Source organism: Nilaparvata lugens, chromosome X (assembly GCF_014356525.2).
Source record: "Nilaparvata lugens isolate BPH chromosome X, ASM1435652v1, whole genome shotgun sequence".
NCBI classification, from domain to species: Eukaryota; Metazoa; Arthropoda; class Insecta; order Hemiptera; family Delphacidae; genus Nilaparvata; species Nilaparvata lugens.
In genome coordinates this window covers 10,219,420-10,246,932 of record NC_052518.1, presented here as the reverse complement: position 1 = coordinate 10,246,932, position 27,513 = coordinate 10,219,420, and the positions used below count along the sequence as shown (strand labels likewise).

At 33.3% G+C, this 27,513-nt stretch overlaps 1 protein-coding gene across 2 annotated transcripts in view; it reads left to right on the top strand.

Annotated features, from left to right (window-relative positions):
• The window catches only part of LOC111043398, a 169,936-nt gene that overhangs the window by 28,518 nt on the left and 113,905 nt on the right, over positions 1–27,513 (top strand). For both annotated transcript variants that reach the window (XM_039442385.1, XM_039442386.1), the window contains exon 2: positions 7,636–7,671. In XM_039442385.1, the coding sequence (XP_039298319.1) occupies positions 7,636–7,671 (36 nt within the window). The remainder of the gene's footprint in view (positions 1–7,635; positions 7,672–27,513) is intronic.

The window sequence follows — 27,513 nt, the reverse complement described above, 5'->3', positions numbered from 1 at the left end:
CACCAAAAACTATTGACTGGATTCTCTATGAAAATGAAAGTCAAAATAGAGAAAGCTGTATTTAAATTCAACAAGGATATCTTTCTCTGTCGATAACTCCGTAACAGCGGAGTGTATTGTAGCTTACTAACCAGTTTGTCTTCTTTTTTTCGACAGACGTAATAAAAATTGTAATAATGTCTTTGGAAAAGGAAAGTCTTTCACTGGACAGCTCATCGTTTAATATGCGTTTACGACATAATAATTCTGCAGCCCGTATCATTGACATAACTATGTTATACGAAAAAGGACGATTGCCAATTTATTATTATCAAATAGGAAATGTCACACCGATCTAGCACATAATTGAATGTAGGTTTTAACTTTAACCTCAATCAGGTAAATTTCTTCTTTATCGTAATTTGTTTTGGGCGAGTATATATTACGTTCTTGTTTTGAGATTCTAGACTGATTATCTATCTATCATCAGAGACGAATAATACATTATTTCATACGTAAAATACATTTTGGTATATTTTCTTGTATGCTATTAATCAAACTAGAGACTGGTTTCTACACTCACTATTTCCATCAGCTCTCATGAGTTTCTGCGAACTTCTTCCTGATGGTTGGTTACTAGTTTCAATGTATTTAAGGAATACATATTATATTGTAATAAATACATATAAAATATTATACATATAATGTATTTAAGGAATAATATACTGTCATGATAAGACATATTGATACTTGCAAAACTCATATTATTGATAGTTTCCATGATTGATTACTTATTTGCATGAACAGCCTTCTGGTGATACTTTTTTTCTATAGCTCTTTAGCCCATTGTGGGCTTTGGCCTCCTCCACAACATTCCTCCAAACATTTCTATCCATTATAAATCCTCTCCATCCTCTATAACCCATCCTTATCAAATCATCCCTTATCTCATCTTCCCATCGTATTCTTGGTCTGCCTTGTTTTCTTCTCGAGTGAAGCTTTTCTTTAAGCACTATTCTTGGCATTCTGGTTTCATCCATCCTGTATGTCCTAACCATCTTAGTCTCTGTGCCTTTATGAAGCGTACTATACTACGGCCTCTTTATTAATATTTCAAGTTCAGCATTGATTCTCCTTCTCCACTCTTCTCCTTCTTTAACAGGACCGTACACTTTTCTATGCACCACTTCTATAGCATCACTTCTGGTGATACTATGTAATGAAAACTCTTAATACCGTAATCAAAACTTAAAAACAGTACCGTCAGCACTATCAAATAATATCCCAAGAAGATGAAGACGCACTCACTTTGATAAGATCAGTTTAGACCTGGTTAATTTTAGAAAAGGTTGAGTGTGTATGTTTTAATTCTTCAGTCGCGTACATATCACTTTGCTTTTGAAGGGTTAATGTGTGAATCGTTTCATCACCTATTTATCACACTTATCACTATTGCTTTGGAGTTATCGTTACAGCTCTATAACAGCTTAACGTTACAGCTATGTAACAGCTTAATTCACAATTTGGTTATTTCTAAGGTCATGATAATTTATGCATCATCGACGTTTCACATTAAACCACGATTACTTGACGATATGTCCACATTTATTATATTGTGATGTGTTTCATTTTGGGATCAAACGAACGGTTGATTTATCTTAGTTTAAACAGAGATGGTGCATATGAGCCTAAGTGTAGTTCTGTACACCTAATTCAGGCACCTTTCATTCTACAACTGTCGGTTTATTTGTATCTTTGTAACTATCCAGAAATTGATAGGTCTAAGGCGACGCATTTCTAGTGCTTATAGTATCTACATGCTAATTGTTGAAGTTTGAAAATGTGTATAGGTTATGCTGTAGTATGCTTTGTATGCATTCGTAAGTCTAACAATGCGATTCTGTGTATAGACTAGCTAGCCTACATTCATTTCAATTGAGGTGCTCTTTCGCGACAACTCCAATTGAACTAGATTTTTATTAAACTAGATTGATTTACTTGGTTTTGTTTGCTACGCTTGTATTCTTCTGATGAAATAGTTGAGTTAGTTTTGCTCGTATGATTAGGATCTATTCTATATCCATTGGAAAATTTTATTCCAATTAATATTCAATTTGGACTAATCCAGGTTCAAATTTTAGAGAGTATGATAACCAGTTTCTTCAATGCTCGATGAGAATTATGTTTCAAAGCTGATAACGTTCACGAGATATCATCTTTGGGCGTGATGCCTCTATACTAGCCTACTTCTAATTCCTCAATATTTCCAACTGGTTCATTCACACTTGAAGACCAGATAATAAATATTTTTATTGTACATCGAATAATTGGAGCACAAAATTGCAAACACAGAGAATTGAAAACTGAATACTTAAAAACTATGTAGTTTTGTAGGTGTTAACGCTCAATAACTAATTATTAGCACAGTTTCGGTCATTAATCTTCGTATTGTTATTTTTATCTCGTTAATTTTTGACAAGACTGATTACTCCAGATAATCGAGGATTACAATTAGTTTTTCCGAAGTCAACTCTCATTACAAAAATAGTTACGATCACTTCTAAAAACTACTTTTTCCAGCCGATTAAAACCAATCAGAATATTCTCTTCAAATCTTTCATTAGAAATGTGGATGCTATTATTTTTGGGATAACTAGTTGATTGAGAAATGGCTTACTATTCGTTCACCACAATAAAACGACCGGTTTAATCTTTGAAAAGAACAGAGCCGCTTGAATTATTAGCACTGTATTTATTGTAAAAGTCTGGTAAGCGGTTAACTATTGTTTTATCTCATCGGTTTACGGTTAATGATTATATCTGTCAGCTGAATATTGCGGAGATAAATCAATAACAGATGAAGAAAAGCGAAAATGTTAATTGGGGCGCGGAAAAGAAATATTTTTCTCTGTCACAGTTATTGAAGGAAAGTGCAATCATTGTTCAGTAGTAAAACAAATCAATGTTGAAATCTCTCATTGATTTCTCATTTTGGCTTTGTTTTGATGTTGTAGTGGGAAATAAAATCCATTCATTTACGATTTATGAGACTAGCTATTGTCTACAACAGTTGTATCTAAAAGATTGATCAACATTTTTCAAGAAACTGGTTTCCGATAATGAGAAATTGATGAATTAAAGTTATATAATAATTATTAACTGTCAGGCAAATAATTTATTCCATTATTTAGTAGGGACCCTACTATTTAGTCTTCCTATACCTGGTCATAGATTATGAGAATTTGATTGTTTAAAGTCCAATCGTGGGTCTGAAAGGAGATCAAATCTCTGATTGAATATTGGTAGAATAATTTTCATTTATATAGTTTAATGGAGCCCATAAACTGTTTCCGGAGCAGTTATTGGTTCGTATCATCGCTCACACATTGATTTATCTGTCTCATGTTATCAACAAAATATTCATCATTCCATCATTTTTCAAGAACTAATTGACAAAAACTGTTTAAATTTGTTGAATGGATTCATCTGAGATTGTTGTAATCTTGTAAAAAAAATCAACAAGCAGAGATCATATCATTTATGCTGAATAACTGAAACAATACTCATACTGTTGAGTTGACTATGTACTGTGCACGTGTAGTGTATATGGAACGCACCACACACCATAAAATTATGTCCCATCCAGACTAAAATGATGAACTACATAGTAATGGAAAGTCATATCCTCTTCTAATTTCACATTTTGATGTTCAATAAAATTACACAATCGCTTCGTATTTCTATGAGAAGCATTTCTTTAGCGTATCATGAGCTTCTATTCCCTCATTGAAACGTATCAGCTCTGTGAAATTTATCTATTGCCATTGTTGACAATAAAACTTAGTTTATTTATTTGAATAGTAGACCTGGCGCAGTTAGTTTTACCACAGCCTCTTCTAGAATATCATGCCCTGGGGGGAACGTCAAATCTGCGAAGTAGTGCAATAATCTAGTCAGCTCGAGTTGAAAGCTGTGAAAAGTCGAAAGAAATACATCAAGTTGCATTGAGTTATTGATATAGTCAGGTCCACGTTATAATGGCAGTGTTTGATTAGCAATGGTATTGCTATCCTTGTCTTTCATCCAACGAAGTAGATAGAGCTATCTCTTTCTCGCTTTACTCTGTTGCCAAATCGTCTTTTAACAATGTAGAATTAATAATTAACAAATATTTCATCTTAATTATTTAAATTCATTATGAAATTTATCATTAAAAAATATGATTTATTGCTTAATAAAATATAATTGATGATTTTAAACGAGAATGAACAGTTGATATTACAATAAACCTGTATTTGCTACCGTCTAGAAGGCATTGACAAGACAGAGGTTTGGTAATGTTTATCTCCTATCTTTAACCACTGCCATTAAAACGTGGACCTCACTATAGCATGAATCATTGCTGACAGCTGGAGCTGATTGAATTAATTTGATTAATTCTACAGCCTGGTGTTTTTCAAGTTTGATACTAGATAATGTATGTAGTTGGTAATACTTGAGTATGGAAAATATCAATTTTACTTTATATGATCCTTAAAATATAAAATTATAGGATACCTTACACATATACGTCGTCGCGAATTGCAAAAATGTATATTCCAGTCAAATCTCATAAAATTTCATCATTAATGAGCAGGCACACACGCAGACGAAAGCAAATTCGGTCGAGTTGAAACATAGATCTCACTACGCTAATAATCATACCATGTTGTACTATATAGTTGCGTAATCTCACATTTATTGAATATTAATAGGTCTCTCATATTGTATTCTATGAGAAGAATTATGAGATTGCTCTTAGAGGTATATCATAAAATATATACACATATACTCACATCCATGATCATCGAAGATATTATTGATTTTATCCCGTCATTGCTCAATACTGATTGTACATGACTCAGCAAGAAAATCAAAACGAAACAATAAAAATATATCCATTCAGCCACGTTTACTCTCAATTCGAGCAATTTCGACTTCTCAAAAAGTGAAGCGTACAAACAGAATGTGCTGTCTGAGAGGATGTGATGTGAAGGAGATTTTAAACTTGGCCAAAATCCATTAAATTGAAATCAATCCATCCAATCATGATACTTGTGGATAACTAACACTGTATAATGAATTAAAAAAACTAATAAAATTTGAATTTTACTTGTTCAATCTTGAGTAGCCCACAAAAAACTGCATAATTGAATAAAAAATTAATAAAAACAATATAAAAATCTTGAAGCACCCTTTATTTTTAAAAAAACTTTAAAATAGTTCAACAACTAGTTCCGGTGATCACACCATCGTCAGGTTATAAAATGAAATAGATTCCAATACATATTTACTAATAGTTTTGTTAATTGTTATTTAATGTTATTAGTAAACATTTATTGAAATTTATTTTATTTTATAACCTGACGATGGTGTGATCACGGAAACTATTTGTTGAACTATTTTAAAGTTTTTTTTAAATAAATGGTGCTTCAAGATTTTTATATTGTTTTTATTAATTTAAAAATTAGCCATTGTGAATGAAGGGTTTTGTAAATAAAAAATTATACAGTTATCAAATCTCATCTCATCTTGAGACCCATTTCGATAAGAAACAATGTACATGTGTTGACACGGAGCTTCTATTTATCAAGGACGTTGCTCTACTTTCCTGTCCTTTACAAGAGGCAGAATGTATTGAAGATGTTAGAAGAGAGTACATGAGAGTGGTCCATTTGTCCCAACATCCTCCGAGAGAGTGAAAATGATAGTCCATAGATATACAGGACCTTCAAACTGATCCGAGTAATTTTTTACGTGAGACAGGCCTGATTCTATCGCCAATAGGAACCTGTGACATTCTGATCACTGGCAGTGACAAGGAAGCTCCAATCAGGTTTCCGTACGAAAACTATCCTCAGTTAACTCTGTCATCGTCCCTACCATCTTCATGAAATTGTACCTCGACTGCTCAGTAGAAAGTACCCAGCAACTTCAAGCTGTTATGCCTAGAAAGCATCATTCGATCAGTTCCTTCGGGCGATGAAAAGAAACATCTTAAATCATCCAACATCTGTGTAAGCTCATGTTGTTTGTAAAGTATGTTTTCGCTTCTGAACATACCACCGTCTCCAGTTACAGTGAAATCTTCCTGGGACATTGGGAGTGAACCAGTATAAATATTGCCATTTTACAAACTACTACCATAGAGAAACGATAGCATAAGTAGATATCCCATGGTATAGGGAAGTTATGTTGCAACTTTTACTGTTATCTAAAGCCGATTACTGTCGATTATTGTCAATTTTTACTGTTTTGTTGAGGTGATAGTGTATGAACGGCACAATTTGAGAGACTACCAGCGTCACACAGCTGCATAGGAAACAGCTACGTGAACTATCGGCTTGGGATAACAGTAAAAGTTGCGACATAAACGCCCTATACCATGGGATATCTACTTATGCTATCGTTTCTCTATGCTATTACACTGAAAAGGAAGGAACATAAACAATACAAATGAAGCACTTAGGCCCGGTTGCACAAAAGCCGGTTAAATTTTAACCATGATTAAATGCAACGAGAATCAATCAGAGAAGCCGTCTTTTCAAAAACGCCTTCTCTGATTGGTTCTCGTGAAATTTATCTTAAGCTTTTGTGCAACCGGCACTTAGTATTTGAAAGTATTACAGTTTCAATATATTTCTACATTTTTATCTCAAATTTTGATCAAATAAAAGTCAAGTATGAAATTTCTACACCAGTATTCATATACAAAGTGGGTGAAAAGTCCGAGAACGGCTTAATATCTCATAAACAATGGTAATCTGACGGTGGGTGTGATTGGGGGTCCTACTTAAATTCGAAATACTACTTTACTATGACTTTGAAAATCTGGTCCGCCATCTTGGATCCGCTATATTGAATGCAACTTTATTTTTTTAAATAGCAAGGTGGTCATGCGATACATGATTTCGATACGGAATTTTAAGAAAAAATGACTGGCGAAAACCGCACATCGATATCTCAAACCGTTCAGAAGATATTCATATTATTAATCAATATCATGCAAAACAGGAATGAAATACATAAGTGGTAATGATTAATAATGTGAATAACTTCTAAACGGTTTGAGATATCGATGTGCGGTTTTCGCCATTCATTTTCTCTTGAAATTCTGTTTTGAAATAATGTGTCGCATGACCACCTTCCTAATTAAAAAAATGAGGTTGCATTAAAAATGGCGGATCCAAGATGGCGGACCAGATTTTCGAAGTCATAGTAAAGTACTATTTCAAATTCAAGTAGGATCCCCAATCACATCCACCGTCAAATTACCTTTGCGTATGAGATATTAAGTCGTTCTCGGACGGACTTTTCACCCACGCTGTATAAAGTACTCAAGGCATCAAGTTATTTCCTCCAAGCTGAATGTGGGAAACAATCCTGTTGCATTGAAACGCGTCCGGACGAAACATTAGAGATGAAGTTTTGTTGTAAAAGTGGAATAAGCATCTTTAGAAGTTGAGTGATGTTCACTTGTTCGCTGACGTTTGGTAATTCGAAGTAAACTTCGAATCAATGGAATGAGTGGGTATTGATACTATATTTATTCCATCAGATGTAATTTATTGTAATATCTTGAGTGAATTCATAACCTGTAACCTGCTTCTGTTGCAGATTTTCGTTCAGATCGTACAAACCAACATGTTTCAGGTGAGTTGTTAGGAATTATGTTTTGGGAAGAATATTTTATTTATTTATTTATTTATTCAATGATACACAAAACACAATTCATTAAAATGATTGCGGAAGGACCAACAGGCACAGCCCAAAACTGTTCCTTTCCCGAATTTTGATTCATACACTAGTCCAAAAATATATACTGCAATTATTTTTATTATTGTGAGAAGGTAATTTCATTCAGTCATCAATAATTAATATTGGAATTTCACCATATCATTTTCATTTATAATCTCTTATAACATACTCAATTTGACTTTTATAGTGAATGTAATATTGACATAAAAAAATAACATAGAATTGAGTGTGTTAATTGTCTACAGTGGTCGCCAAACAGTCGATCGCGAGCTACCGGTAGCTTGTGGGGTAGTTTTTGGTAGCTCACAGAAATGCTTTTGCAAAAGAATGTCGTCCAGTTAGATTATAAACACTTTCCCAGTCTGAAGAAAATCAATGACGAGAAAAATCCTCCACAGCACCGCAGCAATAACCAAGAATACGTTACAATTATTTCAGACTTGAGACAACAGTTTAATCAACGATTTCAAGATTTTAAAAGCATATCAAATATGATACAACTCATCAACTCTCTTTTGTAGATATCTATGCAGAAGATTTTTCAGATTGTATAGTAAAACATTTTGGTGGAGATCAGGCTTCAGTTGAAATGGAATTTGTGGATTTTCAAAATGATCTGTCTCTCAGATCACTTTCTACAACTGGAAATATTTGGCCTCAAGTCCCCAAAGAAAAATATCCAAATATTATTCAAGTTACATCGAGGTTGAAAGCTATGTTCAGCTCTACTTACTTGTGTGAAGCATCTTTTCAAGTATGAAATTCATAAAAAATCGATATAGAAATAGACTGACTGATGAACATTTGGACAACTGCATCAGAATGGCGGCTACAACGTACACTCCAAACATCAAGAAAATACTTGATGACCAAAAAGAGTTCCTCTGCTCTCATTGAAAATAATGTACATTTCAACTTTTTTTATACTTTTTGCTATAAGTAGATTTCAACACTAGAAATGTATCTTTATAGGCAATAAAAGTGTGAAAATTTCATTTTGCGTACCGTACTTTTTTTAGTCTAATATTCGTTGGTAGCTCACTAGAAGATTTATAAATGCTATTCTAGCTCACAGGCTCATCAGTTTGGCGACCATTGCTCTATAACATAGAAATAACATCGAAACCACATTCTACTCAAACCATTAGCTTTCCAATACAGGTTCAGCTGAAGAATGGGAAATTTCAACAGTTTTTCATATCAAATAAAATGACTTACCTATATAGAGTTTAAATGGAGCCAGCCATAAGTTTGGTAGTTGGTTAATTCAACAGGTTGCCGTCTGTCATTGGCCGAAACAAGACACGCCCACAATGGGTGGAGCGTTCAAATTAGAGACAATTGACGACTTCCAATAATATGACTTCATTTACACTCTTATTTATCATGCTGCTCCATGCTTAAGCTTCCTGTTCATCAGGGATGATAATGGTTTCCCAAGAAATTGAATTGCCTGAGTGTCTGTGACAATTTGTCGGCTACTTCAATAGTTCTCCCAGAATGAAAATTTGTAACGAACATAAGTAAGCTTTTGAGAAGAAAAAGTAGAAAAAGAAAAAAGTGAAAAGAGAGAAAATGGATATGGAGAAGATGAGAAAAGAAGAGGAGGAGAATAAGAAGTAAGAAGATAGTCAGACAAGCATAATTTTATGTCGGAGAAATAAAGATTATGTAATTGATTACTGGAAAACGGACAAATTATCCGGTATAACTTCGCTGATAGCTTGCCATCAGATTTCGTGTATTGGATAAAAAATTATGAACAGTACTTATTAATACAATAATTAGAAATGCTTGGTATAGTGTAAAGTAGAAACGTTTGGCTAGTAGCTGATTAAAGCTATGCACTAAAGATTAGGGCTTATATTATTATGCTGTGTACATCAGGAAAAAAATCTGAATATAATATGGTAACATATTGTTTTGATGGAACTAACAATCATCTTTCTGGATACTTAAGTGGGCTATGATGATAAAAATCTACAAGATCATATATCATTCTTTTATAATTTCTTCAAATTTGTTACTGAAGAGCTTTTTATTCCCTAAAAGGCGTTTGTTCGGTTACACCGAACTATATTTCTATTACAATTATATCTCCAGTAACAGATTCAATTTCTGAAACTAAAATTGATGGGATTTTCATGTAATTGGAATCGATTGCGTCATTAGCTACAGATATCGCGGATGTAAAAAGATTACTCAGGAGGTAATGGTTATGTAAACCAAGAAATAGTTCAAGAAAGAAAGGATAACAGGATTTATTGGACTTGACACAATTTTTTCAGAAAGGAATTATAAAACAATATTTCAGTGTAGTCTATTTTCTTCCAGAAGAGAATCGATTCATACAATGATAAAGTTACTATTGTAGGCTACATACCCCATTTTTTCGATAACAATTTTTTTTTCTGTTAAAACATTGATAGAATTTCTTCATGATAATAAGTAAATTGTGATTGTATAAGTTCAAAAATAGTCAAGTGAGTTTAAGTCTCTATCGAGTTTTGGAATGAGTTTATTTCACTCACATCAACTTCATAATGGATTTTCACCGTTCTATTAATATCCCTCAGTTTCATACAATCTCATCTATGAATATATCAAAGTCCTTCAGGATTGTCACTGAAGATGCGATCAATCATTGATGATTTTCCAAGAAGAAGCAATTTGAATTCCAGAGAACTCAAAGATACAGAAAGAATGTAATAATGACATTCTATACTAACAATATTCTAACAATTACATTCTATAACCTCTGCTGAAGCCAAGTGAAAATTGGGCATTAATAGAATCTGTAAAGCCAGACGTCCAATGAATAATTGAACTTCTACCTATAAGTTATGTTACATGTGACAAAATTATAGAATACATGATCGACAATTGAGATCAGAGTTGTATGACTTATCAAATGAACTGTAACTAAAAGTCAATGATCAACAATCAATAAGTTTGAGCCTTGGAAGAAATCTATGACGAGATCCTAACATGAACGTGTGATTGGGATGATTCCATTGAACGGAGTTTCAACGTCATTCAATTATGATTTCTATAAAGAATGAAACTTTCCCATCATCTAAAACACTAATAATAAGATCTTCATATGTCATTTTAGTTGGTATAATCCTAGAAAACTTCCCTCCCAATGAAATAGGGAGATTCATGATAAAATTCCTCAGAAGTTTCATTCTGCAATATATCTTGATACTCATGGTCAGTAAAGTATTGCTACTGCAGTTGGGAAATTTGGTGCATTATAATGTAATTTGGTTTATATTGGTTGAAAGACTTATATTTTCTAGAAACTCAAGGGCAACTGATTTCTTATTTGACGAATAACAAACTTTCTTTAGCTTCACGATACTTTTAAAATACGACAATTTTAAGTGGAAACTGAGGTAAGAGGTGATACAATAAATGCCAGTAAAGGATGGTGAACTCATGGCTGGAGCTGGAATATATCATCAGAGTTGGATGCTTCAACTAGAAACACTAGGACAGTGTTACTGTGCTCAAATAGAAATTCTTTCAAAATATGGATTTTCTGAGTCAAGTTAATGCATAGACAGAAATAGCTCATCAGGGTTGAATACTTCAGCCAAGAACACTGAACAGTGTTACTCAAATAGAAATACTGATAAATTTGTGTTCAAATATGGATTTTCGGAGTCAAGTGAATGCATAGAACAGTAAATCGGCAGCTAGCTAACCGTGATGACATTGAAATCGCGTAACGAAACCAACTGGCTTGTTTGAAGCCCTTCACACATTCTGGAATTTCCCAACTTAAATCCCGTTCCGGTCAAGGAATTGTCACAAATGCGAAACTAATTTTTGTTGGCCTATACTTTGAATGGCGCAACAGCTAGGAAATGCCATAAAACTGGCAACAAAATTTATTTCTCAACAAGAAAGAACTGAACATTATAATAAAACGATGGAGGTTCACTGCTGCTCTATACAATTGGCCATCATATTTGATAGATTTTCGCCAATTGTTTCAACTTGAAAACTATCATTTCCGACCGTTGTTAGAATTACAACATTGTTATTACTCTCCTGTTATCGTGTTTAGGCTATAGTAAAACATGAACAGAAAAATACTAGTCTTTCAACGCATGTCTGAATATTATTCTCTAAGTTACTTGAGAGATGTCAATAACATTGATGGCTGATTATGAAAGAAGTCATTGCTCTTTTGAATTTCAACTAGTGTTGGTTGTTCTTGGTAAAATTGAGACGATTATAATCATTCCTACTCACTATACTGACCAATCATCAAAATTTTGATGATGCTTTTGAACGATTACGTGAGAGGCCTAGATCGAGATTATTCCTTTTTGTGATACTGACTTTCATAATAGATCTGCAATTCAATTTTCTCATCAGAATAGAATGATGATATTACCATAGATGATCATTGAGCTTGCAGAATTAACCTTCCCATGCTTATTCTATAACATTTGGCTATTCAATTATATGTGAAGTTGTTGGAGTAACATAGTTTTGAGGGTATTCTATTATTCGAGAAATTTGACATTAATGAAATATGATAAGCATTTTCAATTCAAATATACTTTTAAGATAACTTGGAAATCCTCACTCATACATAGATCACTATAATAATATGGACAAGACCTGTAGTTGCCCATGGCTCTGAATCGTGGACTTCGACTAAGGAAGACCAGCACAATTTCGAACGAAAGGTGCTTAGAAAAGTGTACGGTCCTGTTAAAGAAGGAGAAGAGTGGAGAAGGAGAACTAATGCTGAACTGGAATTACTAATGAAAGGCCGTAGTATAGTAAGCTTCACAAAGGCACAGAGACTAAGATGGTTCGGACATATTTATAGGATGGATGAAACCAGAATGCCAAAAATAGTGCTTAAAGAGAAGCTTCACTCGAGAAGAAAACAAGGCAGACCAAGAATACGGTGGGAAAATGAGATAAGGGATGATTTGATAAGGATGGGTTATTGAGGATAGAGAGGATCTATAATGGATAGAAATGCTTGGAGGAATGTTGTGGAGGAGGCCAAAGCCCACAATGGGCTGTAGAGCTACAGAAAATAAATATAATAATAATATGGACAAAGCGTACCTTGCATCCTACACTGCGTAGGAGCATGAATAGCTTCTATTGAAGCATAGAGAAACGAAACTATTTTCATTTCTCATCGATCTTCTAACGATCTTTCTCCATCTCTGATTCAAATTTCTTACGGGATTCATGAGATTTTATCCACTTGCAATAAATGCGTTACAAAAAGATGCCAAACGTTCAACTTACGGTCAAACGTTTATAGAACTGCGGTCAATGAATATAGTCTTTTTAGTGTTGAAGTCCAACAAAATGATTTTCTGAACAAAGCATGTGCTTATTATTTTTATGAAGTCTTTAAAATTGTGCCATTGTGTGAAAAAAACTTTTCAGCCGACCAGTTTTGTGCTAATCAGTCATTCGAATGTGAGTGTAGCAAGAACTTTTATGAGTTGAACCACCTTGTAGTATGTTCCACATGGCTCCTGAAAGTTTCAGGACAAAATTATTGGTTGACTAGTATCATTGTTCACGTACTTCGCATGCATAATTGGATACTTATCGAGAATGGCTTTCAGCACAAATACATTATTGTTCAATAATCTTTCTCCACTCTATTTCGTCAGATGAATAAATAATTGAATACACTAGTAAAATATCTACAAGTTTTCGAAAGCTGAGTTGGATTTGAAGTTGCCGCTTTAAAAATTTCCAAATTTTGAAAATGTACGAGCTAAAGCAGAGTATGATTTCCAATATGGTCCGAATGAAATGCGCTCTGATGGAAATGATAAAACTAGCATCATAACATCTTAGCCTTCGTAATGATATTTCCAAGTATGATTGATTTGATTATGTTCCTCAAAGAATGACGTCATTCTTTGTTGATGAGAATCTGAATCCTTTACTGAAATTGAAGATAATCTCTCTCCAACATTTTTGTAATCCCCAGGTGGTAGATGCTATTTGTGGTTGTTTGTGGTATGAATCGTAGTATGTGGATTGATTATGTCAATCAATATGCGTGTCTTTGTAAGTGTTTGGTTCTCATAATAGTTTAGTTATCTGAGAATTGTGGGGAATGAGAGAGCTGCATGAGAAATTGACATTGCATTCACACAGAGAGGTTGAGAAGGATCTCTGGAAATGTGGATACTAGAGTAATGGGTATTATCACAGAGAAAGAACAACTAAGAATATCCTTATTCCGTGGCTTATACATAGATTACCTTGAAGTATCAGGATTGATATCCAACACAATCTCGAAGTGATTGATAACAATAGAATTCACTCATGATACTGGGAAACATATTATGGTTCAGAAAATTTTACTCTTCTAATGTGATGATACGTTGTTCCATGAGTATCTTTTATCCTGTTGAGTATCAATATTTCATTATTTTGAGGCGACTAATTCAAGGATATAAACCACTAATTGAGGACGAACAATTCATCTGAGGACTTCAATAATAGACGTTTCAAATTCCAATATCTAGCGCTGTTATGATTCATCGCTACGCAATGGGGATAACCGGTATTCATTAATTCGGTAAAATTTTGAGAAGCAAAAGTAGGAGAATGTGTAGTGAGGTCAAAGTCAAACTGATATATTTTGTCTGCACTGTGTAGAAGATTGTATTTTAGGTAGAAATTCAAGACCATCAAATTCCTTTACAAAATTCGTTGAATCATTCAAGAATTTTCATCAACATCATATTATTTGTAACAGTTTTCCATCTGTGTTTGAGATGTGAAGAGGAATGCGCCTGTCTTGCTTGTTACAAAAGTCGCTAATACAAATACGGTGTGATACGATGGATAAAATAATATGTTTTTCATTTAATCGGAAGATTTCATCCTGATTTGAAATGTTTATCAAATAAGTATCTTCAATGAGATATTCAATAACTATTCTTTCTTCAACATAAATACAGTTATGCAATATTGACCCATTTTATGTAAATGGTAACAATCTAACATCCTAGAAACATTGTAGAAAAAACGAGAGTGACAAGGAATATTTCAAATAACACTTCGAAAATCAGATTCATTTCAGCCAAAAAATGCAGAAAGACTAGCGTTTCATGATCATGAGATGTAAGACCTTAAAGCTTTCGACCGTTTTAAGATTCAAGATCGAGTGATGTTATTTATAAGATGCTAGTGAATTATATTGTTCGTTTCAGTGGAATTCACCACACGATTCCATTTTATTCATTTTATATGTTAATAATTGTTAATACAAATTTAATTTCCCCCAACACATTGAAGACATTGAAGCACGATCCTTAGGTGACTACAAACGCCTCATAATTAGGTGGTTATTGGAGGTTGGTAGGATAAGAATTTTAGAATTTCTTAAATCAAATTATATTCTTGATAAGACTAGCCTCAATGCATGCTGAGTCGGTTGGTCATTGTTCTGATCCGTTTCTCTTGTTCTTGGCTTGACAGTGAGTTTTCTGCCTCTCATTCATACTTCATTTTTCTATCTCTCATTTCAATCTTTTCCATAATTCAATATTCGCTTTCACATATATTGTCATGTTTGTCTTCATGTAATAAACTATTCTTATAGTCTTATAAACTATATAAGTATAAACTAACTTATAAACTATTCAGATTGCTATTCTTTCCTGCACACAGGCATGCCCATGCATGGAAAAAATGTTTATTATTTTTATTCGAAATGTATTTGGTTTGTAACATGAAATAAATAAATAAAGTTGGTTTCTCTTTACCATGTTGGGTAATCGGACTTCACATTAAAATCAAGTATCCAAAAAATCAAGCACTTAATACTAGCATGTAATGACGTAATACTGGCTTATCTGCAACCTATGTTACAAATACAAAACAGTATGAACACTGAACTACGTGAACTAAGTGAACTACAGAGTTCACTTCTGGTGTATTAGCCGACATTGCTGAAGTTTGTATGAACCACTCATTGTGTGAGTGGCTCGGCTAGACCAATGGGAGACGTTCTTCATCTATCAATCGTATTGCTTGGTTTTCCCTGGATATTGAGCTGCTACCTATTTTAGTTCCATGGTCATAATATTACACAATCTTTTAGGAAAGTATTTATATTATTTTTCGGAGAAATAATATATTGAAGTCGTTCTTGAATCAATAATCAATCGATCTCTTGGAATATTCGATTTTTTTAAATGTATCATCAATCGATTTCTTGGAATATTCAATTTTAATTTTGAATACATTATCGGTCATATCACGGATCGAAGTTTCCTTGTTCCATTCAAATAGATTTTTTTATATAGAATAGGTTATATTTTCTCATTCATTCACTCCTTTATACTTGTTGAAAAGACTTAATGATTCAGGTTCTGGTCTTTCCAAAGAGATTTCTTTAACTGAGAGATGGAATTTTTCACTTTCAAAACAAGCATGGAAAAAACTTTTGGTGAGAATCCTTCTCTATTGATCTTGAACTTAAACCAAATCAAATCAAATTTATTCACTCGAAATTCATACAAAATATTCCCATAAGTATAAAACGATTCAAGTATAAATGATTATCCCTTGATGGTGTAAGCAGTAGGCCTACCGTAAATTATGGACTAAACGCTATAAAATTTAACCGGATGAGACTTATCCCCTAAATTCTCTGAAAGAATCTTCCATCTTATTCATTAATCCCATAATTCTAGACTCAAATCATATATTCACATGTTATAATATTCCCAACAGCTGCCATTCCATCACAACCGGGTCGTGTGTTTATGGGAAGGATATTATTTTGTATCCTTCTTAGAGAATCGACAATTATTTGTTGAAACACCGCCGATTTATGAAGTTACATTACAATTTTATATTATCTTTATTCTAATCGCATTTAATCTTTATTCTCATTGTTCAATATTTTATACTTTGTGAAATTCGTTGAATAATTAGCATTACCGTCATTTAATGTAAATTAGTGTATAAGCCAGTAATTCTTGTAACATAAATAAATAAAGAAATCTAATCTAAAGAATTGAAATGATTATTACAAAGTTCTATAGCTGATGTTAAAGGAGTGGAGTATATGTTAATTATGATTTTTATATTATTACTTATCAATGTGAATACGCTCTTACATTTGAGTGTATTCATAATGTAATGAGAATGGAAAGAATCATAGATTGCGGTGATTGAAACTTGAAAATTTGGTATTTCAGGGAAAGCTATTCATGAGCGGATGAAAAATATAAGGTTGATAATTCATCGTCACACAATCAATATAGACCCTGTTTCCTCTTTCTCCCAATTAAATATTTCAGAAACATCATTCAACAATAATTTAAAATTATTTGAGAGATTAGATCCTACTCCTATCAATATCATCTTCCAATAAAATACCTCATAGTCCATATTATTATAGGCGAAGAAACTGTTTGTAAGTAACAAGTATAGTACAGTCTTCAATTTCCAATCAATATCATGAAATGTGTGGTAGTTCACTGAGGAGCTCTCATAACTAACTATTCCATATAACTTCCGAATTAGTGCAGCATGTAGAGAGGGAATTCAATGGCCCATGCCTATATCATTATTAGTCGGATCATTATAGAGTATAGTTTCTGTGTTGTGCAAACATAAAGAACTCATATAAATAAAAATTAGAAATCGAAAAACCCTTTCAAAACTTTTCATTCAGGACAATATAGAATTCAATTTTGTTTCACCCCTACCACTCCACCCATGCAGAGAGTATAAAATAGAGCATACTCTCTGACTCCACATATCAATGCACTAACCTTTTACGAGTGAAATTCCCCGTGTGCTTAGTATGCTGCCATAGAGTATAATAATGTTTGTATACAGATTGGTTATTCTATTATGCTACCTATTTACAACGTTTGTAATTATATTAGAGTGTAGAAGAATCACTATAACTGCGTACAGACCTGAGCACCACGAGCATCTGGATTCTCACAATATGGTCTATAAATACAGGTCATGACACAGTCCCGTGATGCATTGCAAAATCGCCATTTTATGGGGTTCTAGTTCACCAATTTTCAAATTTATCAGCTGTTATCATTCTATATTGAACAACATGATGTGTTATTTTCTTCAAGGGATATTGCTTGGCTTTGAATTGTAAAATAAATTGTTCCGACAGAATAATAATATTTAGATTCCAACTAGGAACTGAATTGTTGATTTTTAGATTTAATTGATCGGGAACTTAAAACTCTATTTGAAGTTGGCCTCGCATATTTCTGTCTTGTCCCATGTCTTATGAATCATAATCCTAAAGTTACAAGAATAAGAACAATTTTTAATAATAAATAAATGAATAATAATTGAAGCATTTATTTTTGAAATTTCATTATTGAAAAATTGAAAACCTGAATTCACATATTATCTGAACTAGAATATTGTTTTAAAATGCATAATTTTGTTACGAGCAAATTGAATTGGATTGGATTTTCAAACACGAGTGTCATAACCTGTATCATAGAGAAACAATAGCGAAAGTAGATATCCCATGGTATAGGGAATTTATGTCGCAACTTTTACTGTTATCTCAAGCCGATTACTGTCGATTATTGTCAATTTTTACTGTTTAGTTGGGGTGATAGTGTATGAACGGCACAATTTGAGAGACTACCAGCATCACACAGGAAAGAACTACTTGAACTATCTGCTTGGGATAACAGTAAAAAAAGTAGCCACATAAACGCCCTATACCATGGGATATCAACTTATGCTATCTTTTCTCTATGCCTGTATTCTCACGTTGTTGCATCAGCTGATACTACGCTTATATCGATTATATCTATAATTTTATCACTACGATTATATCTGTACCTTATTGTTCCTGTACCAATACAGATATGATTATCTGATGAAAACTCAAGTCTTTAAGTAGTTTAAATTGAACTTAACAATATTGAAGAGTTTGAACAATCTACAACAGCATTTAAGATTGTAGCCCAACTCAACCAATGGTTTGTCTTTTCAATGCTTGCATCCTGCCTACAAGTACTCAGTTCATTCAACAATATTGGAAATATCTACTTCAAATTTTGTCTCATTTATTAATTTGGTGAAATTATTATATTTTCAGCCAATTTTACAAACTTGTATGTGCTCTGAAGCATCAAATACTGAGCTGGAAGATTTATGATCGATTTAACAGGAAATGGAGTAGATTGCCTTCGTCATGGATGCATGAAAATATTGTGCTAATTTTTTCGGAAAAAGAACGTGTCCTCAATATTCGCCGAAGAACAATTTCACGGAAGTCTTGTGCGAGTCTGCTCCAAACACTTTCTCAGCTTGAATAATTCGAAACGGGAATTGTGTGTTCCCAGGGGAAAACAATCAACACCAGGCAAAGTGGGTTGTCATGTTCTTTATTACTCTCTGTCATCAAGTCATAATAAAACAATAATGGAACTCGTTCGACTGATATGAAAATGAGAGTCATCTCTTCAAATGAGAGAGAGAGAATTGGTGAAATATTCTCTGGTAGAGAAAATTTCCTTGAAAACATGAATGACTTAGTTGTACATGAATTTTCATTCAAAATGAACGCTCCAAAAATCAAGACTTATTAATGATAAATTTCCTGAGGAATTATCCTATATTGTGCTATGCTTGCTCATCCATGGAGACTGTGTATTTGGTCGAAGGATTCAGATCTGATCAACATGAAAATATAAATGATTACCTACTACTGCGAATGATTGAGTTACAAATCTAACTACTTTTGAAAGTTGCTCTAGCATTTTTTTCAGCATCTACGAGGTTTCAACTTCAAACATGTTCATCCTATTGCCATTTACAGAATAATTCGAAAATTGACTTGTACTATACGTTTACAAAGTTATTTAATTATTTTTGAAGACTATGTTTATGATGATCAATGACATCAATGTTGTTTACATTAGATGGATGTAACTCCGGGTTGTAGTTTAATATGGTATGTACGTTCGATGGATAGATAGATAGATAAGCTGCCTTTATTTTAACCTGGAGGGCGAAGTTAGGGCACAGCCGGCCCTCTCTTACTCTCAACTCTTCAATACAATAGAGATAGATAGATAGGCTGTCTTTATTTTAACCTAGAGGGCGAAGTTAGGGCGCAGCCAGCCCTCTCTTTCACTTGACCCTTGATGTGATGTAAAAGAGATAACATGATTGAGTATGTTGGAGAACTATCTATCAAGTACAAACTGTATGTTGAAAGACGTCTTGAGATGTGATTTATCGCATCAAACGAGAAAACTGTTTATTCGAGAGAGTATTATGTTATTAGAAGAGTTGAACACCATTCACTTCGAAGTTGATAACCAAAGAATATAATGTAAGAGGTTTTTTGATTGGCGTCTTAAATTGAAGAATCACGTAACAAATCCAACATACTATAAGGAAGAAAGTCCAGGACAACATTCTTAAAACGCATCTTTCATAATATTGATAAGAGAAGAATGTTGATTCTCAACGCCTACAATAAGTGAAAGTCTTAAGGCTATTGTGTGATGCTTATATGTTTATCGTTTGTCCAGCTACACTTCTCAAGTTTTTGTCCGATAACGGAGCAGAAGTTGTGTTTGAGCAGTCGAAGTTGTGTAGGAACAGAAGTTCGTGCATTATCAAATAATAGAGAAGAACTTTCAACAATGACAGAGAAAGTGGTTACTCTAGGTCAACTCACGTCTTCCTGAGCTACGTAAGCTGCGGTAAGTGAAAACCGATAATGTCTAGACAACATGAATGTAAACACTGGTCGCTCTCCCGCGCCGGTAGCTGGGAGACGGCAGCAACTCTCATGTTTTGTCACCTCCGGCAGATCAATTAAAAAAGTGCAGAAGCTGTATCAATAATGAAAAAATTGAGTCGTGAAATTGAGAAAGTCCCGCTTGACAACTATTATTGATATTTCATTTCTTATCATGAATATATTATAATGATAGGTTAGCGTTTGTTAATTGGGAAGCAAATATAGTTTTCTTATAAACTGTTGTTTATAAGCGATGTTGACAGTTTGAAGCGAAATTGACCACAGATATGCTTCGAGTTCAATGGCTTTGAAGTATTCTATTTTACGAACTAAATTGCTCAAGGTCTCCGCTGTACTTCAATATAACTTCTGCCTAGGTACCTTCACTCGCTTCATAATTCACCATAAAAACATAGAATGTATAAACTTCTCAATACAAGTATGTTTAAACGTCTTATCCTCTTTTATTATACCTTCCGGATCACTGAGTGAAGTTATTTTGTATCCTTTGGAGTTTCTTCACACTACTTGAATAGATTTCAAAGTACAAATGTAACCTGCACATAATCATTGTTTAAGAGCAAACTACTACTTGAAATTATCCAAATATTAGTTACTCTCTCCAAAACTGTCATAGACTTCATAGCTGTCATAAGTCTTTTAACATAAGAACTATTCAAGAATTAATACAAAATCATCTTTCTATGCAAAAAAACGTTCGTTCTCGTTACACCCTTCATACAGGAAAAGCCTATGATTACGTTTAGTACCTCCTCTACTGATAATACAGTTATTATCGTATTATTTAGATTATCGGAATTCCCGAGTATATGATTTTTGCTTCTATGGAGTGGATTATCTGGAGAATAAATCATTCGTACGACTTGCAGTGCTCTTGTGATAGTAGCTGTTTCTAGGAATCTTCTTTCATAAACTTAAACCCATTATCAAGTGAAATCTTTCCGGAATATTTGGATTGGAAAAGGCGTGGTAAAAGGAAGAGAGAATAAATGATTGTTTTTGAGTATTGTGATGATTTGTTGATTTGTGCTAGTACATAATGAAGAGTTAAATCATTTGGCAAATAGTTCAACGGTCCTTCTGGCTGTCATTTGAACTAATGAAAACCAGGTGCATTTTGTCGTGCGCTATCTATATCTATAAGACTTAATGCGAGGAGAGTCAAATGAAGTATTGATTGGTTGAGAGGGTTATGAGAGAGGGTTGTAAACGAGCAACAAGCAAGAGCACAAATTTTCCAGCATAAAACCATAGAAAAAAGATAGCATAAAAAGATCTAAAAGTTCCAAGTTTCAATCCGATTCTTTGTTAACTCAAGCCGACTACTGTTTATTATTACTGCTTTGGCCGGGTGAGTGTGTAAGATCGATCTCTAGTATGAGAGACTACCAGCGTAACATAGCTCAACAAAAAATATCTACTAGGACTATCAGCTTGAGATAACAATGAAATTTGGAACATAAACGCCCTATACTATGGGATATCTTCTTCATGCTATCTTTTCTCTTTGATAAAACACACCGAAGCAACCCGACATAAATGAGAAGCAAAAGAGAATATCTCCAAAATTGTATTACTCCACTAGTAGCTCTCACAGATGAATTTGTTGAACTGATTGGGTTTTTTTCAATATCTCATTAGAACAAGCATTTGTTAGTTCATTTGGTTCCACTCCAACTGAACTCGTTCAATGTTATTAGTTGATTCATATTCATTGGCTCAGGTGAAACAATTTTTTGGATAATGGTTAGTATATACAAGCTTTGATATTCAAGTATCATCACATTTTTGAACCATACACCTCTCTCCAATCTTTGATACAACATAGATGATTTTAATTTGTATTGTCCGTGTATATTAGAAGCTATTTCATTTCACTTTCATTATTCAAAAATTAGATAATTTTTCTCAGTTTTGAACATGATTTTATGAGAATAAGTACGATTTCTTCATATTGTAACTTGTCGAGTTAGGCTATAATAAATAGGAGACAAGATATTCCACAAATTTGACAAAATGAGAATGTTTTTTAATCTGTAAATAATGAACGAATTTAGCTAATTTGAATTCGCATGATATTCCCTACTATAACGATTAAATCCGGTGAGAGAAAAAATCTATCTCTCAGAATTAAAACACTGACGACTGAACTATGAGCAAAATAGATTCAACAGTTTTTTACTGTTCATCGTGCTCTAGACAGGAAGGAAATAACATCAGAACAAAAAGCATTAAAATATGGAGAAATTTGCAAGGAAGAAAAGAAAAGTCAATAGTTATTGTGTATGTTGTGCTTTTATTTACTCGGATAAACGGTAATTAAAAGAGCCAGGGAAAGCTCGGAGAAAAGTTATATCTCTGATGTAACGCTTTTGTCATCTATCGCTTTTAATAACTTACCGTTTACCTGTTAGCCTATACCAATCAAAACAATTATTATCATTAACCTTTTTCGCCGTCTATGTAATAATAGCTACCTGAAAATTACTGAGCAAAAAATTATTTTCCTCATTTCACCTCTGAATAGACACTAAAGAATAATTCATTTATTTCGAAATGTACAGTATAATTCGAAGGATTAAATCTTCCCATGTATGTGAATTTTCAAGCTCTTATCATAGAATAACCAATCTATTCCCTCCATGCTCTTATCATCTATTACTAGCAGGTAACCTGTGCTCCGCAAGGGTCCATTTTAAAACTTTACAAACTGAAAACTTGACGTAATGAAATCTTGATAAATTGAAAATAGGCCTATTACCATCCTCGGTTGATTAAGAAGCTTTATGCAAAATTTCAAGTTAATCTGTCCAGTAGTTCAAACGTGATGATGCGTCAAACATACTTTTCCTATCCCGTACGTGTACAAGCCAGTTATTTCCTTTATTATAGTATAGATTATGAGGGAATAAAGGGTTGAGCGTGTTAGTAGTACTAGAGAGATTGAAAATATAAGAGAAAAGAGATGGAATATATCTTCCCTCTTCATTTTCTATCTCTTTATCTAGGTCTATTCACTATTTTCTATATTTCAATATTTATTCTCTCTTATATCTTCTCTTGAGTAGTTCATAAGCGTACTTGGAAGGGGTCACATAAGTTTCGATTCCTAGTTTAACTTCTTAATCGCATGATAATCATAATGAAGTAACCTAGGATCAACTTGCAGTAATTGTTTGCACCCCTGAGATTCGATATTTAAAATAGCGATTGAAAGCTATCTATTCTTCAGAGTGAAAACATGACAAAATAAATCAAATCGAATTGGTTTTTATTTTCCATGATAACAGGGTACAAGAATTCAAATCATACAATAACGTTACATCTTCTGCAAACAAATATCAAAAATAAAACTTTCAGTTGAAATTAAATAATTAATCTTAATAACTAAATCTAACTGCAATATATCATGGTTACAGAAAAAAGCAACATTATTCTTTCAATGAACTTCATGAAAGTTCTCCACAAAGGCAAAGCCTGTTAAATGAACTTGACCAAAACACTACACTAATACAAATAATGGTTTCTTCTCACCCAATTAGTTCAGTGGCTTAAATTTCTTTTCAAATCAATGTAGTTATAAGAAATAATGTAGTTATAATAAGTGATTGGGATAAATCAGATACCTACTCACTCCCTCCACATCACCACAAGGCCACCCAATGATGCACCCCTAAATATTCCAAATCTGGCACTAGCTTCTTCACAAATAAGGCAATCTAGCCAATAAGGTCGTCAGACCTATCTATGTACACTGCTGGCCTGAAACCCTTTCCCCCTCCTCAAGTCTAGTCTGCGTCTTCACCCTTTCTGTGTTTACCCATCAGTAATAGTTATTTGTATATCTATAGTGAAAAGTACTGTTTTTAGTGGAACATATTTATTTATTTATTTATTTATACATTGATAAATAGGCTACAATGTCATTCTCAACTATGAATGATTGGGACAGGAACAACAGGCTTAAAGTCCAAAACTGTTCCTTTCCACAAAATTTAGATAGAAATTTTCCAAAAAATAGGTTATGTTAACACTTCACGATTTTTGTTCAATTTTGAGTCCAAAATATGTATAAACTAGGAATTTAGAATTTAGGAAAGTTGAAATCCAAATTAAATAAGAATACTTCACTAAATCATCACTAATAACTGAAAAATACTGTATTATAATAATTATCCCCCTGAGGGAAAAGTTTGAAGCCCGAGGCGAAGCCGAGGGCAACAATTTTCCTGAGGGAGGAAAAACATTCTTGACTCGTGATGTACACTCGTGACTTAGACCTTCTAAGCTATTTCAAATGCAAGTTTTTAGAATAGAGATGCTTCCCATGTTATTTAAATGGAGCTACTTTTACGCTCAAGGGAGTTTTTCTGTTTTTTCCTACCGAGAGCGAAAAAGTGACACTTTTAGTATTATTTTTCAGGGAGTAAAGTAGGCTCTTTAGACAGTAGGTGGAGGAAAATATTATTTGGCTTTGAATATGATGATTCAACTATTTTTATTTGAGCCAGAGTACATCAGTACATAAGCCACGTCACATACAAAATTCATTATAAATAGAATGCAATATACAGAATACAATGTGACTAAACACAATATCTAAACATTGAATCTATAATTCAACAAATTATTTGTCTTATATATCCAATTCTACTGTCGTTTTTAAAAATGTCCAACGTTTTAATTGTCTTTTAGTAATGACTATTTTCACTATGTCTAATGTCTATAACACTATAGTCTAGAATACAGTACTTATAAGTATTAATTGGATGATGAAACGATTAGATATTTTTGAAAGCTTTAAGTACTCTATATTTCACGAAACTATCATGTTTGTTCTGTGATTACTCCCACAACAACAGTATCCTTCTTCTAAACGTGATTATGGATCTAATGAATACGTATTGATTCACACCGAATGCATACGATGGGAAAAGAGTTGAATGAATTCTGCAGTAGGTGTTCACTTTGTTCTGCAATCACAAGTGTTAACCTCTTATGAAAGTTGTTATGAATCTACTGAGTTGTATTGATTTGTATACATCATGATGGGATAATGAGTGAGATAAACTGTGCACTTAGCGATACGGTAACAGTAGTCACGCTCCTAGGCTTAAATAATGGAAAGAATTTCACCAGTGCAGCCATAGTGCAACTTCAGTGACCGTGAAAAAATGGCACACTCGCGCGAAATGAGAGGCAAGTCAGTAGCTGATTGTCTTAATGGATGCTACCACTGCTTGGATGCTACGACTACGGTTAATTTTCTGCCAATTACAACATTTATTCATCAACGCTTCGCTGATTCGGCACTAGCATGGAGTGGAGTTGTCGAGAGTAAATTTTTTCAATTACGATTACTTACAACATGAGATTCAACGAATATAATTAGTTGATTATACGTCGTGTTTTGTCAAATAGGAGACATATTTTTACAAATAAAAATAATGATTTAATTGCAATAGATTTTGGCGTGACTGGAAAAAGAACCTTGAGCTCCAGCCACGAGTTCTAAAAATAAAAATTACTTTTTTTTAATCTAATAACAGCAGTACAAATGAAACAATTCTGTTGATGGATGATAATCTATGGATGTTGAATTTTATCACAAATGAATTGAATTGCATAATGCTGATTGAGAATCTTAATTGAATTCTGTTTAGGAATACACATTTAGTTAATGAATCTACATTTTGATTACAATGAATTTGTGATAAATTGTTTTGACAATGAGTTTTGAAGAGCTCAGGAGCTGAGAAGGTTGGAGCTGAAAAATTTTGAAAACATTTTTGATTCATTTTTAATTCTAGAATTATAATAAAAATATAAATGCTCAAATAGTTTGTAAGAGCTTAGAAGATCTTTGAGCGTTAAATAGCTTGGAAGATCTTTGAAGAGCTCTGAAGATCTTTCAAGAGCTCAGAAGATCTTTCAAGAGCTCAGAAGATCTTTCAAGAGCTCAGAAGATCTTTGAAGAGCTCTGAAGATCTTTAAAGGAGTTCAGAAGATCTTCGAAGAGCTCAGAAGATCTTTGAAGAACTCAAAAGATCTTTGAAGAGCTCAGAAGATCTTTGAAGAGCTCAGAAGAGCTTTGAAGAGTCTCCTAGAGTTTCCAAATTCGAGAAGAAGAAACCAAAACTTTCCATTGTTTGCAGCTCATAATGTAGAACTTTTTTAAAAACTTGTGTAAATTATGAGTGGCATCGTTTAGATACATTGCAATATATTTTGAATGAAGATTGATTTCAGATTTTACTGTCAATATTTGACAGGAAACAGATTTTTATAGGAATAAAGCTGGATTATCACACAACAGTGAAAATGAAGTGTCAAGATATAATTCTCATAAGTTCTGATGGAATTGATTATTCTTATTCGCTTGGCAGTACTGAATGTGGATAGCCCAATTAAAACTCATGTAAATGATATTTTCACTGTTCACTGTCACTGAAGGGTTGGAATACAGCTCAAGGCTTAACTCATTAATCACATTATAGTCACATCGAGTGGTGCACGTATAAAAAGGTAAAGTCTCGAATCAACAGCTACCAATTTTACTGTACATGATAAATTTCAAGGGTTAAAGGAATGGATCATGTAATTATTAAATAAAAAGACTGAGAAATTGTCGAAAACCACAAATTTTATTGAAAGTAGATAGACCAGTTTCGGTTGTTACAACATTGTCAATCTCTGATTAACTAAAACTAAATACAAGAGCAGCAGAATTCATATTAGTGGGCGAGTACTGCTATTAGTCTAGGATATGAACACATGGCATTGGTCTAGCTAGACACTCTCCTACTAGTTGACGGTTCATATAATTAGAAATGGCAAAAAATGGCGGTTCAAGCAATAGCAGCTTCTCTTTGTCTCAGATACAGAGTAACAAAGTGGGAGGAGAGTGTCTAGCTAGGCCAATGGCAGGCGTTCAT